Source organism: Lentinus tigrinus (assembly GCF_003813185.1).
Source record: "Lentinus tigrinus ALCF2SS1-7 unplaced genomic scaffold L226scaffold_9, whole genome shotgun sequence".
Classification (NCBI taxonomy): Eukaryota; Fungi; Basidiomycota; class Agaricomycetes; order Polyporales; family Polyporaceae; genus Lentinus; species Lentinus tigrinus.
This window is the reverse complement of record NW_027137918.1, coordinates 524,763-537,783: the sequence shown is the minus strand read 5'-3', so window position 1 is coordinate 537,783 and position 13,021 is coordinate 524,763. Positions and strand designations below refer to the sequence as shown.

General features: G+C 56.4%; 6 protein-coding genes across 6 annotated transcripts; 3 read left to right on the top strand and 3 right to left on the bottom strand.

Annotated features, from left to right (window-relative positions):
* Positions 1-295: 295 nt before the first annotated feature.
* L226DRAFT_522372 (WD40 repeat-like protein) lies at positions 296-2,904 on the bottom strand (the record flags this gene model as incomplete). Its single annotated transcript, XM_067678757.1, has 6 exons — positions 296-2,052; positions 2,106-2,209; positions 2,269-2,389; positions 2,443-2,469; positions 2,532-2,679; positions 2,743-2,904. The coding sequence occupies 6 exons, from the start codon at positions 2,902-2,904 to the stop codon at positions 296-298; spliced, it is 2,319 nt and encodes a 772-aa protein (XP_067536484.1).
* Positions 2,905-3,133: 229 nt separating this feature from the next.
* On the top strand, positions 3,134-4,478 carry L226DRAFT_392313 (uncharacterized protein). Its single transcript, XM_067674495.1, has 3 exons — positions 3,134-3,165; positions 3,234-4,221; positions 4,286-4,478. Exon 2 carries the CDS (start codon positions 3,247-3,249, stop codon positions 4,210-4,212), a length of 966 nt encoding a protein of 321 aa, XP_067536483.1. The 5' UTR covers positions 3,134-3,165; positions 3,234-3,246; the 3' UTR covers positions 4,213-4,221; positions 4,286-4,478.
* Positions 4,479-5,335: 857 nt separating this feature from the next.
* Positions 5,336-7,726, bottom strand: L226DRAFT_612182 (uncharacterized protein). Its single transcript, XM_067686356.1, has 6 exons — positions 7,229-7,726; positions 6,688-7,052; positions 6,242-6,634; positions 5,766-6,179; positions 5,629-5,713; positions 5,336-5,563 (listed from the first exon to the last, which is right to left on the bottom strand). The coding sequence occupies exons 1-5, from the start codon at positions 7,708-7,710 to the stop codon at positions 5,652-5,654; spliced, it is 1,716 nt and encodes a 571-aa protein (XP_067536482.1). The 5' UTR covers positions 7,711-7,726; the 3' UTR covers positions 5,336-5,563; positions 5,629-5,651.
* A 5-nt stretch (positions 7,727-7,731) lies between these two features.
* L226DRAFT_392284 (60S ribosomal eL27 domain-containing protein) lies at positions 7,732-8,880 on the bottom strand. Its single transcript, XM_067674494.1, has 4 exons — positions 8,808-8,880; positions 8,724-8,740; positions 8,467-8,658; positions 7,732-8,406 (listed from the first exon to the last, which is right to left on the bottom strand). Exons 1-4 carry the CDS (start codon positions 8,815-8,817, stop codon positions 8,125-8,127), a joined length of 501 nt encoding a protein of 166 aa, XP_067536481.1. The 5' UTR covers positions 8,818-8,880; the 3' UTR covers positions 7,732-8,124.
* A 143-nt stretch (positions 8,881-9,023) lies between these two features.
* On the top strand, positions 9,024-10,190 carry L226DRAFT_392267 (uncharacterized protein). Its single transcript, XM_067674493.1, has 4 exons — positions 9,024-9,145; positions 9,214-9,529; positions 9,585-9,784; positions 9,872-10,190. The coding sequence occupies exons 2-4, from the start codon at positions 9,217-9,219 to the stop codon at positions 10,043-10,045; spliced, it is 687 nt and encodes a 228-aa protein (XP_067536480.1). The 5' UTR covers positions 9,024-9,145; positions 9,214-9,216; the 3' UTR covers positions 10,046-10,190.
* On the top strand, positions 10,126-13,021 carry L226DRAFT_533971 (FAD-binding domain-containing protein). Its single transcript, XM_067680576.1, has 9 exons — positions 10,126-10,500; positions 10,841-10,953; positions 11,028-11,063; positions 11,179-11,407; positions 11,544-11,692; positions 11,752-11,802; positions 11,871-12,154; positions 12,219-12,291; positions 12,361-13,021. Exons 1-9 carry the CDS (start codon positions 10,335-10,337, stop codon positions 12,757-12,759), a joined length of 1,500 nt encoding a protein of 499 aa, XP_067536479.1. The 5' UTR covers positions 10,126-10,334; the 3' UTR covers positions 12,760-13,021.

Below are 13,021 nucleotides of genomic sequence, written 5' to 3'. Positions count from 1 at the left end.
CGATCACGGAGCACGAGACATCAGACATTGAGAGACGTATGCGAGACAAGAGGCACGAGAGACGGGAGAGAGAACTTTGGGCAAGACACAGGGAAGAACACGACAGATGCAGGGAATCAGTTGATGTATGTTCGTATACGTGCGGGTGCATACGGTGCACCGATCGGCGACGGGAACGACGGAACACGATGATAGTATGGATAAGTGAGGACAAACCAAGGGGAGAGCGATATATGGAGAAGGGGTAGGAAATGAGAGCGGCTACACAGTCCGCCCCGATGGGAGCAGGAGCCGGTTATGACCCGAGGTCGCCCACACGCGTCAGCGCCGCTCTCCGCTTCTTCTTGGGAGGCTCCTTCACCTCGTCCTGGTGCGAGGCCAGATGATCGTTCGACGACGAGCTACTCTCGAGTGCTTCGCTCGCAGTGCGCACGCCCAGCACATTCTCGTCGACGCTCGCCGCGGGGGTGAGTGGCAGGTCTGCGCTCCGCTTCGCCGGGATGAGGGGTGGGGGAACAGGTGTGATAGGTGAGATCGACGGAAGCCCGACAGCATGCGTGGACGGGGTGGTCATTGGGGTCGCAACCGTGGAGTTGGTGAGCGGGAGGGCATGGTGGTGGGCGATGGACTGGAGTTGGAGGGTTTGTTGCTGTGTGTGATAGGCGGGGAGGATCTCGTCGAAGACGACGAGCGTGCAATAGCCGTCGCGGGAGGAGAGCATGAGACATTGGCCGTCCGGAGACCACGACATGTCGGTGAACTCGTCGTAGTGCAGCTTCGTCAGAAGGCAAACCGGGCCGGCTTGCTGCGTATCGTAGATCATGACCGTGTCCATCGTCGCCACAGCGTACAACATCCGGTACGGAAGCGCGAAGATGGACGCAGTAGCCATAGGCATAGCAGAGGGCGCAGGCGTGCCCGGTTTCGACGCCGCAGGTGTTGGCGGACGCAGCGAGTCAGTCGCAGACAATGCTGGGGATGGCAATGTCGCGGCTAATGGTCCGGATGGGATCGCGATGCGCGGCGAAGGTGCTGCGATCCCACTAGACGAGTTAGATAGAGATGGCTTCACGGGAGTCGCATGAGGGGTTTGCAGAGTACCCGGAGGTACACCAACGTCAACGTCCACAGAAACCTCTGTGTCCTTGTCTAGGGTGACGGTCTTCGGATCCGTAGGCGTCTCCGAGGACCACACATTCTGCCGCAACTCATAGAGGATCGGCGAGAAACGCACAGCAACGCTGGCCTTCTTGTATCCCGGAAGGCGCGCGATCGGCGGGCGGGCGAAGTTGGCACGGGAGTAGATGTACACTGACGAGGAGCCGTCCTTGGAGTCTCCGGGGTTCGGATTACCCTTTCGCCCGCGCGTCGGCTGGTCGTTGGATTTAGAGTTCGCACCCGGAACGACCGAGGGGTCCTCGAACTGCCCAGCTGGTGTGAGAAGGAGGCCGCCATCCGGGCTAAACGTCAGCCGGCGGAAGAAGTTGGTAAAGCTTTCATCGCCATACAGCTTGACAGATGCCCAGATGGTCGATGGTGCCATCCGGATTGCAGGGAGCGCAGGCATCGGTGATGGAGAACGTCCGTAGCGGGTATAGTTGGCAGGCGAACTTGGGGCGTTTGAGCCACTAAAGGATGAACGCCGGGATGAGGGGCGCTCGTATGGAGGCGGGAACATGGTCATGGACGGCGTACTGGCAACCGAGGCCGTTGGCGTAAGGAGTGCGGGGGGCTGGTCCTTTGAGCTCGACGACTCGACTTCGTCGTTCAATCGCTCGCTGACACTCGTGATCACGGACTCTGTCTCGCTCGCGGTTGACTCGCGCCGGAAGTTGCGCGGGCGGCTGTGGGTGCTCGGCGTCCGACTGTGGCGATGGCCTATGCGCGTGTTTCGCCCGACTGCGTGGACCTCGAGACTACCCGACTTGTACGAGATGCTGTAGATATGCATCGAGCGGTCACTGCTCTGCGTGGCGATGTACTCGTTCAGCGGGTCCCAAGCGACACCTTGGACGTAGTGGTTATGCTCCGCGATCTCGTGGACGCACTTGCCTGCACACTGGTCAGTGATACGCCAGAAACGCCACAGGACTTAGTCAAAGTACCTTCGTTGGCGGTGAAGATACGCGCGCAGTTGTCCGTGCTGCCGGCGATGATGTATTCTCCGGTCGGGCTCCATGCAAGGTCATACACCTGCATGGTCGTGCACCTGCGCAGTGCGCATCCGTTCAGCACACAACATCACTGAAACACGAGCGAGACGCGTACCGGAAGGTGGTTCGGGGCTTCCAGTGCTCCTTCTCATACTGGAGGTCTTCAGGAGTCAGATCGCTCCCATAGCTGCTAGCATGCGGGCTCGTCGTCGGCGCCCACACGATGATCATCCCATCTATCTCATGCACGGTTAGGGGTGGTTTTGCGGCGTGCGCACAATGTACGCACCGTCTCCAGCAGACGCGATCAGGTCCCCTGTAACGCGCGTCAGCAGTCGTCCCGCTTGCCCCGCACTCCGAGCCCATGCAACCACTCACCATTTGGACTGAAGCGGACGACGTTGACGGCAGCGGAATGCCTGCTCAGCGTTGCGAGGTACTCGACGCGTGGAGGTCGCGGCGCAGGGGTTTCGGAGGTGCCCTCGACCAGCGAAGGCGGCAAGATGTTGGGGTGTACCATCCACAGCTTCATGATTCTCGCATCTTAACCACCCGCCACTCGCGTACAGACATAGAGCATGTAACTCACGCGAACATGGTTGTCTTCGCCCCCAGTGGCAAGCCTGTACGCCTGCGCGGGAAACTGCTTGTCCTGCGCTGGACGAGCCTTCTTGAACGGGGCGGGTTGGAAGTCGCACGTCGAGATAGGCTTCGAGTCGTGCCAGCGAATCTCCAGTGTGCGGACGCGCATTATCGTCGTTTCATGCAAACGGTAGGCCGTACAAGAGTGGAGGAGGTGGTGGACGAGAGGCTCAGTCGGCGGCGGAAGCGTTGTTGAGCGCCGCTGCCTTATCACGGTGTTATGTACCGGCTACTTACTGAGAGGTAAACAACACTGTTGTAAGTAAAAGGCGCTCTCAGCCACAGCGGAACTAGCTATAGGAGCTTATTGCGATCCTATACCTTTGCTTCCTGGACCTCGACTACCAACCGCACGAGCGCATTACTACCTGTAAGCATTCTCCTAGTTGTGGGCCAGACTGAGGCAAAGCTGACCTGCCCCCACATATCCTGAACCAGTCCTGTCCCCGCGATGCCGAACCTGCTATCCTCCCTCCAGCATCTGTTCAGGCGAGAAACCATGGACCATAGCCACCACATCACTGTTCTTCTGAACAAACCTGCCGACACACCTTGTCCATACTTCGAGTTCCGCAAAGACTACGCCCTCGCATGGACCCGCGCTTTCACCCTCCATGCTGCTTATCCCGACCCTCCACCCCTGTCGCAATGTTGCATCTCAACCATCAAGCTCATGAAAATGAGAAGTACCTCAGAGCACGAGTATACGCTGTCGTACCTCACGAACGACGGCCTTCCTTGGGACACGAGCACTTCCAAGGTCGGCATCTTGCGGTGCGAGCGCACTGTTGCCGAGCGTGATCATAATGTCACTGGACACACGCGCGGCTTATTGCAGTCCAGCTCTAGAGGCGACCATATCAGGGCGCAGGATCGGATCACCGTCTACGACCCGGATGCTCCTGTGGGCAAGGACGCTGATGAGGTCTACACACATAACTTCGACTCCACTGCCTGCCCATCCGTATCGAAGCTCATCGCTGCTGCCACTGTTCTCAACGAAGACTCGCCTCATTATCTTCTGCTGAGGCGACAGTGCTTTTGGTTTGCTGCTCTCTCCTTCCGCCTCCTCGTTGGACGACCTGCCGACGATCTCCAGGCGAATCCGGAGATGCGTAACGGAATGGTCCTCGCTAGCACGGAACAAGGTCTCACGAAGGTCCGCTGCTCGGGCTCGTTCAAGCACGTCTTCAAGATCGTGACTGGAAAGGAGATCGAGCAAGACTGCGCCCGTCTCACAAATACCTTCCAGGAGAAGCTTGACCAGATCGACGCGGAGCTGAAGGATGTCAAAGATGACTGGGAGCACAAGGGCCTTGTTCTTCAGCAAAAGAACGAGGAGCTATCGAGGGCACATGGACTGATCGCCGCCCTGCTGGCCCGTCCCGGAGGTTCGTCTGGCTTAGCCGTGGACTAGCGACAGCTGGTGTGTACTCTCAGTTCTGCGGCGGTCCCGACACTTACCGTGACATTGTTGATGACCACAACAGAATGTGAAGTCACGGCAACACTCGATCGGCTAGCATCTCTGTGGTCGTCATGCGGTTCGGTCTCGCCATCGAGGGTCTTCTGCAGTGAGTCTCGCGCTGCCTTGGGTTCCTCAATGGTCGTCCGGTCACGACATACTGTACTGATTGCCCTTCTCCAGCGGTCGTAGCTTCGTCCTCCCGCGAACACTTTTATCTTTCTCCCCGTCACCTCGTTCTCTCGCTGTTGCCTGGTTTTCCTCTTCTCTCGTCCTCGCATGTTCCTACCGCGCCTTTCCCGTGTACAGTATTCGCATGTCTCATCAAGTTCCGCTTCCGTTGTAGCATTCCACAGATCCCAATCACGGTGTAGCGATTCCTAGTCTGTCCACGTTTTGTTTCGTGATGCCCACTCGTGAATGTCACAGAGTGTTTCGTCGCAGATAGGACAGCGACCACGGTCCACTTACAAGGGTGAAGTAAGAAGGTGCGCAAGAAGTGTCGTCTGTTGTCGTAAGTGATGTCTCACTGTGTGGAGCAAGCCTGCAAACAAATTGACGACCATCAGGTCAAAGAGTTCACACAAACGACCTCACGTGCAAGAGGTTACCTGGGCTTGTGATGATAAACTGAGCGTATTCCTGCGGGACACCAGCTCGAGTCCTGTTACTTGAGTCAAAGTCTCCGACACCTTCGACCCTCCGAATCTTCGGTTGCCATATCGTGAAACCAAGCTCTTTCAATGACTTCTAGCAAACCAGACGTTACGCAGGGATAGTTTATATGCGTGAAACGAAGAACCAGAAGGCGTCCCTCCGAGTGGAGCTCTTGAGGGAGGCGTGTCCGCAATAGACCTCTCATCTCGGAGAAGCGGAGCACAGACCCGCCGCTCACCCACGCAGCGACGAGCGTCGATGACCAGAGCAGCTGGTCGAGCGATCATCTGGCCTCGCACCAGGACGAGGTGCCAGAGCCTGAGCCTCCCAAGAAGCGCTGACATAGACATGCAGTATTGTGAGTGATCATGCATCATGACACAGATACGTCAAGTGCTAAGAAAACAACAGAACAGACAAGCCACAACATGCCAGGAATACACAGCGAGGTAGCACAGGGGATCGTAAGAGAACGGGAACGGATGAGAGAATCAGAAGCGCTTAGGCTGCCCGCTGTGCTCCGACATATAGAGCAAAGCGAAAAACGAAGCTTCGAGGTATCTATACTCCAAACAAGTGGTATCGTCACGGTCAGCGTCCGACATGGATACATCTCCACAACGCTCCGTTTCCGTTTCGTGTACATCTGGAAGAAGTGGTAAGACGCTGTGAGAACGGAGGTCCGGAGCGACCGTAGATTGTGACGCTCACCGCGCGGATACTCATGGCAGACCTCACACACTGCTACCAGTCTTCGCCTGTATCTCCTTCGCCATATCCTCCATATCGCTGTCTTCTGCATAGACCATCAGCTCGTTGGAACGCGGAGAATGAGAGAAAAGACATACCTTCCTGTGGGGTTTCCACCACACTCGACACGGAACCGACGGTGCTTTGAGAAGCCCTTTGCCTAGTACGCGCATTCTTCGCTTCAGTAACCAGCTTCCCCTTCAGCTTTTCAGCCAACAACGTCTTGATCTTCTCGTCCATCGCTTCATCCTCCAACAACGTCGGCGTGATCCAGGGCCAGATCTGACCGTGCGTGCCGCGCGTACAGATCGTGCTGCGGGTGGCCTCGCGGTAACACTCGAAGTATAGCTGGCACAGCGCACAGGAAAGCTTCGAGACACCGACATAAGGGAGGATTTGTCGATCCTTGGACTTGGATCGTTCATGGAGCTCCTCCAAGACGACACATTCACAATGGCAATGAATAAACGAGGATTGACTGAATGTTCCGTCGTCCGAAGGCTCTATGGGTCCTGCAGATGCAATGGGAACTTCTCAGTATTGTGTCGTGAGGACTAATGCTCGCGAAACGTACCAGACCGAAGCGAGGCTCGTTGCTTCAACCCATCGACAAAGGTCTCGGCAAATTCCTCAATGTTGGCCTCCTTCCATCCTGCCAGCTTCAACGTGGACGTCACCTTCTCTACAGAGACGCAGAAATCCTCTCGTGTTGGATTCTCGGCTGACACAGGATACACCTCCGGGGCTGCGTGTTCGAGAAGAACTGCCATCGTCGGGGAAACGACCGCCCGTGAGATCTGGGAGAAATCACGAGTCACCGAAGAAACCTTCAACAGCCACCGCTCTGTACTGAATAACGGAGTAATGTGGGGAAACTTCTCGTTGTTCGTCTGCGTCTCCGATCGCGGCTGCGACGCCTTGAGCTTCATGTATCGGGTACGCTCGCCTCGGAGTCGAGCTAAGACAGCTGTTCTTCACGTCAATACAGACCTATAGTATCTGTGAAACAGCAGAGCTCACCTTCGTTGTAGTCATCGCACGACGACCACAGAGACTTCAAGGACTTCTCCGACGCGTTGTGGGACACGATGCGCATGGCTGCAATCAGTTTATCCAAGGCCGTAGAAGACTCCGGGATGAATGCATGGCGGGCGTCAGGATCCTCCGAAAGAAGCTCGTTGATGACGATCAAAGCATTGTGAACTTTTCGAAGAGCTGCACGGTGGGTAGAGGAAGCCTCTCGGAGGTTTTGAAGCGCTGCATGTTCCTCCGGCGTGCAATTGGCAGGTTGGTCGGACACACCGGTTACGGCATCGAAGAGGCGGTGGAAGCAACCGTAACGATCGTCTTTCGTAACCCGTCGCCTCTCCTTCTCCCAACAGTAAGGCCCCGTTCGGCCGCTCTGCTGGGTTTCGGTTGGGTTTCGGTTTGCCCGCCAAAATGGAGTAGACGCTCTCGCCCTGCAGGTTTATCGCAGGTTTACTTCTATCGGCGTCTACTGATTTTGGCGGGCAAACCCAAACCCAACCGAAACCTACCAGAGCAACCGAACGGGGCCTAACGGTGTAGGGACCGCTCAAGTTCCTGGAGCTTCTCAATCAGAGGAGTCTCGAGTCCAGACTTTTGAGACGCATCCAGGGTCGGGATAGATAATTTTGGTGGCATTCCTCTGTCTCCGACCTCCTGAACGTAGAGAAGACGGGCTTCTCTCAGGAGCGTGATGATGGTCTTGAGGTGGTCAACGACCTGAGGGGAGATGCATCCATTATGTGCGACTAGGAACTCCGCGGGTCCTTGCGATGTGGGGGTGAGCTCGGGAAGTACCAACGCGACCGAGACGACCTGATTCCGTTCTTCGCAGATGAGAAGTCGCGCGAGGCTGTCGAGAAGAGGGGCATAACGCTTCAGGACCCGGTCCTCGCTGTCGAGATTGTTCAAGTTGAGCAGACTTTGATGTGGATGTTTGTCATTGTTCTCTTCATAGAGACTGTACAGCAGATAGGCAAGCCAGTTGAGATCCATAGCCTCTACAGACTGAGACATGATATGACGGTCAAGAGTCAAGTGCGTGGTTGAAGTCGAGGAATTGGGCTCATCACAAATTCAGCCCGGGCCGGGGTTGCCCTCTTGCTTCCATAAGCATCCCAACAATATTTACACGTCCCGCCTCCATTGGACAGGGCGAAAGCTACAGTAGAAACCGTTGCTTCCGATCCACTGAGCTGGTAGGGACGAGTGGAACCCACCGTACGACGACAACTCGTTCGGAAACAGCACACAAGGACCCAACCGAACATAGGTTTTCACCCATTGCATACTAGAATGCAGAAATCGTGGTGGGGGCATGCGTCATGCGTGGACATGTGGGGGTAGTACATAATTCTGCACAAGAGACGAGTCGAAAACGGAACCCAGACAGATCAGAACTGCGAAGACAAAGAGTCAGTACAGCAGCCTTCATCGCGAGCAGTAGGGGTGATGAAATGATGGTACGTCGCTTGAGGATTGGGAGATAGGGAAGAGGGCTGGAGGATCAGAAGAAACGGTACGCACCCGGAGAGGCTGGAAGAACCACTTGTTCTTTCCACCCTGGTACTTGTCCTCCAACAGCTTCTTGATCTGCTTCTTCGAGTCCTCCCGTTGCGACACCTCCTTGAACGTCTCCTGGGAAACAACGCCCTTGAGGCCCTCGAGCTCGATTGCGTAACGCGTAGGGAAGAGGTGCGAGTAGTTGACGACCTGCGCGCGAATATACTGAGTCAGTACTCCCGACCGCCTATGAAAAGACTACAAACGCACCTTGATGAAAGGCTTGATCTTGCTCCGCTTCGCAACCTTCTTCGCACCCATACGCTTCGTTACCTTGAGGGGGTAACGCTCGATGCCGGCAACGATGGCATGGGGGTATGGCCGCTCCTTGGTGCCCTCGTCGAGCTGCTTGATGACGACCACCTTCTTCCCCGCTTGACGGCCCTGGAGGACGATTGCGACCTAGTCGAGTTGCAAGACATCTCAGCTACACGTGCCGACATAACTTCTCCCTCTGTGAGACGTACTTTGCCGGGCTTGTAGACTGCACAAACACAGAGACACGATCAGCACAGGATCCCTACTGGCAGAATCACGACTTGTGGACGCACTTCTGGGCATTTTGAGGGCGTTGAGGACGGCGGCGGGGACTTCTTACCTTTGCGCTATAGTCGGCAGTGAGCACCACACCGCGCCGGAAACAGTCAGCCACCCGGCAAACCCCGAAGGTAATGTACAGTTGCTCAAATAAAGTTTTCCCAGATTGCCGATCACTCAAACGCCGCATGCAACGTGGCGACAGGCGCCTTGTTGCCGCTGTTGTCTCTTGACTCTGTCTGTCTTCATAAGGGTCTATACTGACCCTCCAAGAAAAGCGACAAATTCTGAGACAGCGTGCTTGAGAGCGGTAGCCAACTCCGTCAGCTTCAAGCTTGCTTGAGAGCTGATAGTAAGTACCAGCTGCCCTCATGTTCAAAGAACTCACTCCGACGACATATGGCTATAACGAAACCTGAGTGCATGGACGATTTGAGCGACCAACAGCTTGCGGGGGCCACACGACGCCACAATCCGCTCATATCCGCCCTCGAGGCTCGCACCGATTCTCCGCGAGTATATGTCAGAGTCATGACAAACGCGCAACATTATTCCGTGTCTAGCCTCTTTGAACTGGGTACTGTACCCTTTGCGTCGGCAATGGCCTACGCGGAGACGGAACAACATCGCCTTTGCCGATACTCATGGGCGATGAATGCGGCAGCAATCACCGCCCAACCACCGCGGCGTGCAACGCCGTGGGCACGCGCAATATCCATGCGAACGTCCTTCGACGGTGATGCATTTATCTGTCCTGGTGACTGTTCTTCAGCTGAATCGAAGATACACAGCTGCATGTTGCTCAACAACCGTCGGGCCGCGCCGCTCACGTCATCCGCATGCCCAGGTTTTCCGTGCTTGGTCCCCCCCTCGGGCCGTGTCCGGTGTGAAAATCATGACGGACAACCCTTGCCCAGGACTCCCGAAACGTTGTGGGGCTCCGTACGTTGGCATGCCATCACTGAGGTCGCCGCGGGCTCAGGCGGTTGAGGTACGCACTTTCTTACCACTCCGTCCGCAGCGAGGAACCGGCGGCACTGACGCAAGCGATTTGTCTCGGTACCATTGTCGGGCACAGCTCATGGCGCACGCTCAGCATTGCACTGAACTGACGGCGCAAATGTTACCTGATGTGCAGGCGACGTGCGTGCTCCGAGGCTGCGATGGAACAACTCCCGGGCAGGCCCTATTCCCGGTCCTAGGCGCATTAGGTCCCAGTAGGAATTCTCTCCGACTGGGGGAAGCTGACTGAGTACCCGGAATCGCTTCGTCTCATGCCGCCAGAAGGTGATTGCGGCGGGTAGGCGGCCCTCGGAGGTTTATTGGCTATGACGGAACGCGAGGCGCCCCCGATCCGTTGGTCGATCGCCCGGGACTCCAGGCCGAGTGTGTAATGTATAAAGGTCCACAGCGCCGTGGTATGTTTCTCAAGTGCTGCCTGCACTTGAGGCCCTCTGACATACCCGCTGTCCCACGCCTGCACACGTCTTCTCCTTGACGTCTCTTCGTTTGCGCTCCAGGTTCTTGCACGGCTTTCCGCCATGCGTCAAACTCTTGCAACCGCCACGCTCCTTTCTGCTGCTGCAGTCGTCGTAGCTCATGCGCCGCCTCCCGTGCTCAAGCCCTTCCAACCACGAGGCGAGTTCTCGACGGTCTGCAAGCAGATCAGCAGTGCCGTCTCGTCTGCGTCCGCGGTCCACTTTCCAGGTGAGCATTCAACCTGTGCGCCACTCTTCTTCGTTCTCCGCCGTCGCACCACGGATCGTGTTCGTCGGTTGCATTTGATGGTGATGCTAGCCACCAACAAACGTTTCATGAGCCCTGCAAACTCTAGCTTCGTGGCGTTGCATACTGCCCACAAGGCCAGCTCCACTGAGATACAATGTTGCGAGCAGCACGATCCGCCAGGTGACCGGCCGCTTGATACGCGTAATGCTTAGTGCGCCGGTGTGATCGTCCGATGACGCCTAAATCCTTTCAAATTCCGTCAACGGTTAACGTTTGTTCCCTTTGCTGTGTTGCTGAAACGCTCGTACGACTCGGACAGACTTGGACCTGAACCCGGCGTACTTGGAGGACATCAGCCACTGGGCAGTATCCAGCACCCAACAGGCAGCATGCTCGGTCGAACCTGGAACGGCAGAAGACGTCGGTACTATTGTGAGTGTACCTTGTCTGCCACTATGCATCTCAGTTCACATCAGTTCGCTGACGTCACTACCTTGTACCAACAGCTCCAGATCCTGGGGAAGACCAACACGTCGTTCGCGGTACGTGTCACTTCATATATCTAGCTTCCGAGACGGACATCTCGGATGAGCCATCTCCGTCTTGTTCTCTGGATACGCTAATGATACGCATGCTAAACGAGACCATCCTGTACAGGTCAAGGGGGGCGGCCATGCGTCCAACCCCGGCTTCTCGTCCACAGAGGGCGTCCACATCTCGATGACCAAGTTTAGCGATGTCACATACAACGCCGACAGCAACACGGCCGATGTCGGTGCCGGGCTCGTTTGGGACGACGTCTACGCCGCACTTGAGCCGTATGCCGTCAACGTCGTCGGCGGTCGGGTCTCGGGTGTTGGCGTAGCCGGGTTCACATTGGGAGGAGGTGAGTTCACTTCGGTTCCTCACCATGTGCTTGCGTGCTTCTGTGGACCATGCGGTGCCGCCGACATGGTGCCCCTTTCGACGGAAGTTTGAGGCAGAGCTGGTTCTCATCTCATCTTTCACGTCACGTTCGGCAGGTTACTCGTGGAAGACGAACCAGTACGGCCTGACGGTGGACAACCTGAGCGGGTACGAACTTGTACTGCCTAACGGCACCGTGACGACCGTCACGGAGAGCTCCTATCCCGACCTGTTCTGGGGCCTCAAGGGTGGATACAACAACTTCGTGAGTGCCATGCGTCGTCGGGTGCTGTGGTGTGCCTCGTTACCTTCTGTTATCCACAGGGCATTGTAACGAAGTTCACCCTCAAGACCTATCCGCAAACGGAAGTCTGGGTATGCTATCTCCACCCTCCCACCGCTCAGAGTTTAAGCTCTGAATCCTATGTTTGCTTCTGTGACAGGGCGGTCTGATCACCATCACGGCTGACCAGCTCGAGGCCGTCAACAACGCTACCGTCAAGTTCTCGCAGACCGTCACCGATCCCAAGGCTGCTGTCCTGCCCGCGTACAACTTCGTTCTTGGAGAGCCCGGCGTGTCCCTGCTGCTCTTCTACGATTACCCGACTCCCCCTGACGGCATCTTCGACGACTTTCTCGCGATCCCGCACTTAACAGAGGATGTGAAGACGCGTTCCTTCTTGGACCTCGTCTCTGCCGCGCCCTCTGACGCGACCGCAGGTAGCCGGTACGTCGCACAAAGAGCCCCCAACATGTCAACGGCTTAGATTGACTGACTGCATCTGCTCCAGCGGTATCTTCCACACGGTGTCGCTTCTTGAGTACACGCCGACCATCATGGCTGCGGTCCTCAACGAGACGAAGGTATGTGCTCATCTATGACGACTGTGCCTGCCCATCCCACTCATGTCTTCGGTTGTGTCGCTTTGACAGTTCTGGGGCTCTCGCCTCTCCTGGGTCTCCGGCTCCTTGATCAGCTACGATGTCGAACCCTTCCTCCCTACCCTCCTCTCGCACGCCTCCGCGTCGTCCTCTGCATACCCGCCGTCGCGCGCCCAGGGCTTCCTCCCGCTCAACATCTACTACGCCTATGGCCTTGAGGCGGCTGATGACACAATGTATGAGGCTGCGCGCCAAAGCGCCGCGCGCCTGACGCAGGTCGCGGTGAGCGAGGGCCAGGATATCGCTGACGCCCCGCTGTATGGCAACTACGCGATCTTCGACACGCCTCTCGACCGTGTCTTCGGCGATAACTTGGACAGGCTCAAGTCGGTCAAGGCGCAGTACGACCCGAGCAACATTATGGGTCTTGCTGGTGGCTGGAAGGTTTGAATGTCATGGTTTTTCTCGCAGTATTCTCGAGTTGGACTTATTTCCGTGTTTTCCTGAGTTCCGTCGTTCGTTCGTATTTGATCTGCTATCTATACTTATTGCTTCTAGTTACATACTCAGCTAATACCATGACTTTTTTTGCATTAAACTCTGTGGAACCTTGTGTACAGACTTGCGATTTACACCGAGCGTCGAGACGGCAGTAGTTTTGTTTTCTGATCATGAGCGTTTGATTTACCATAGATGGAACGCGGTCCAGCTG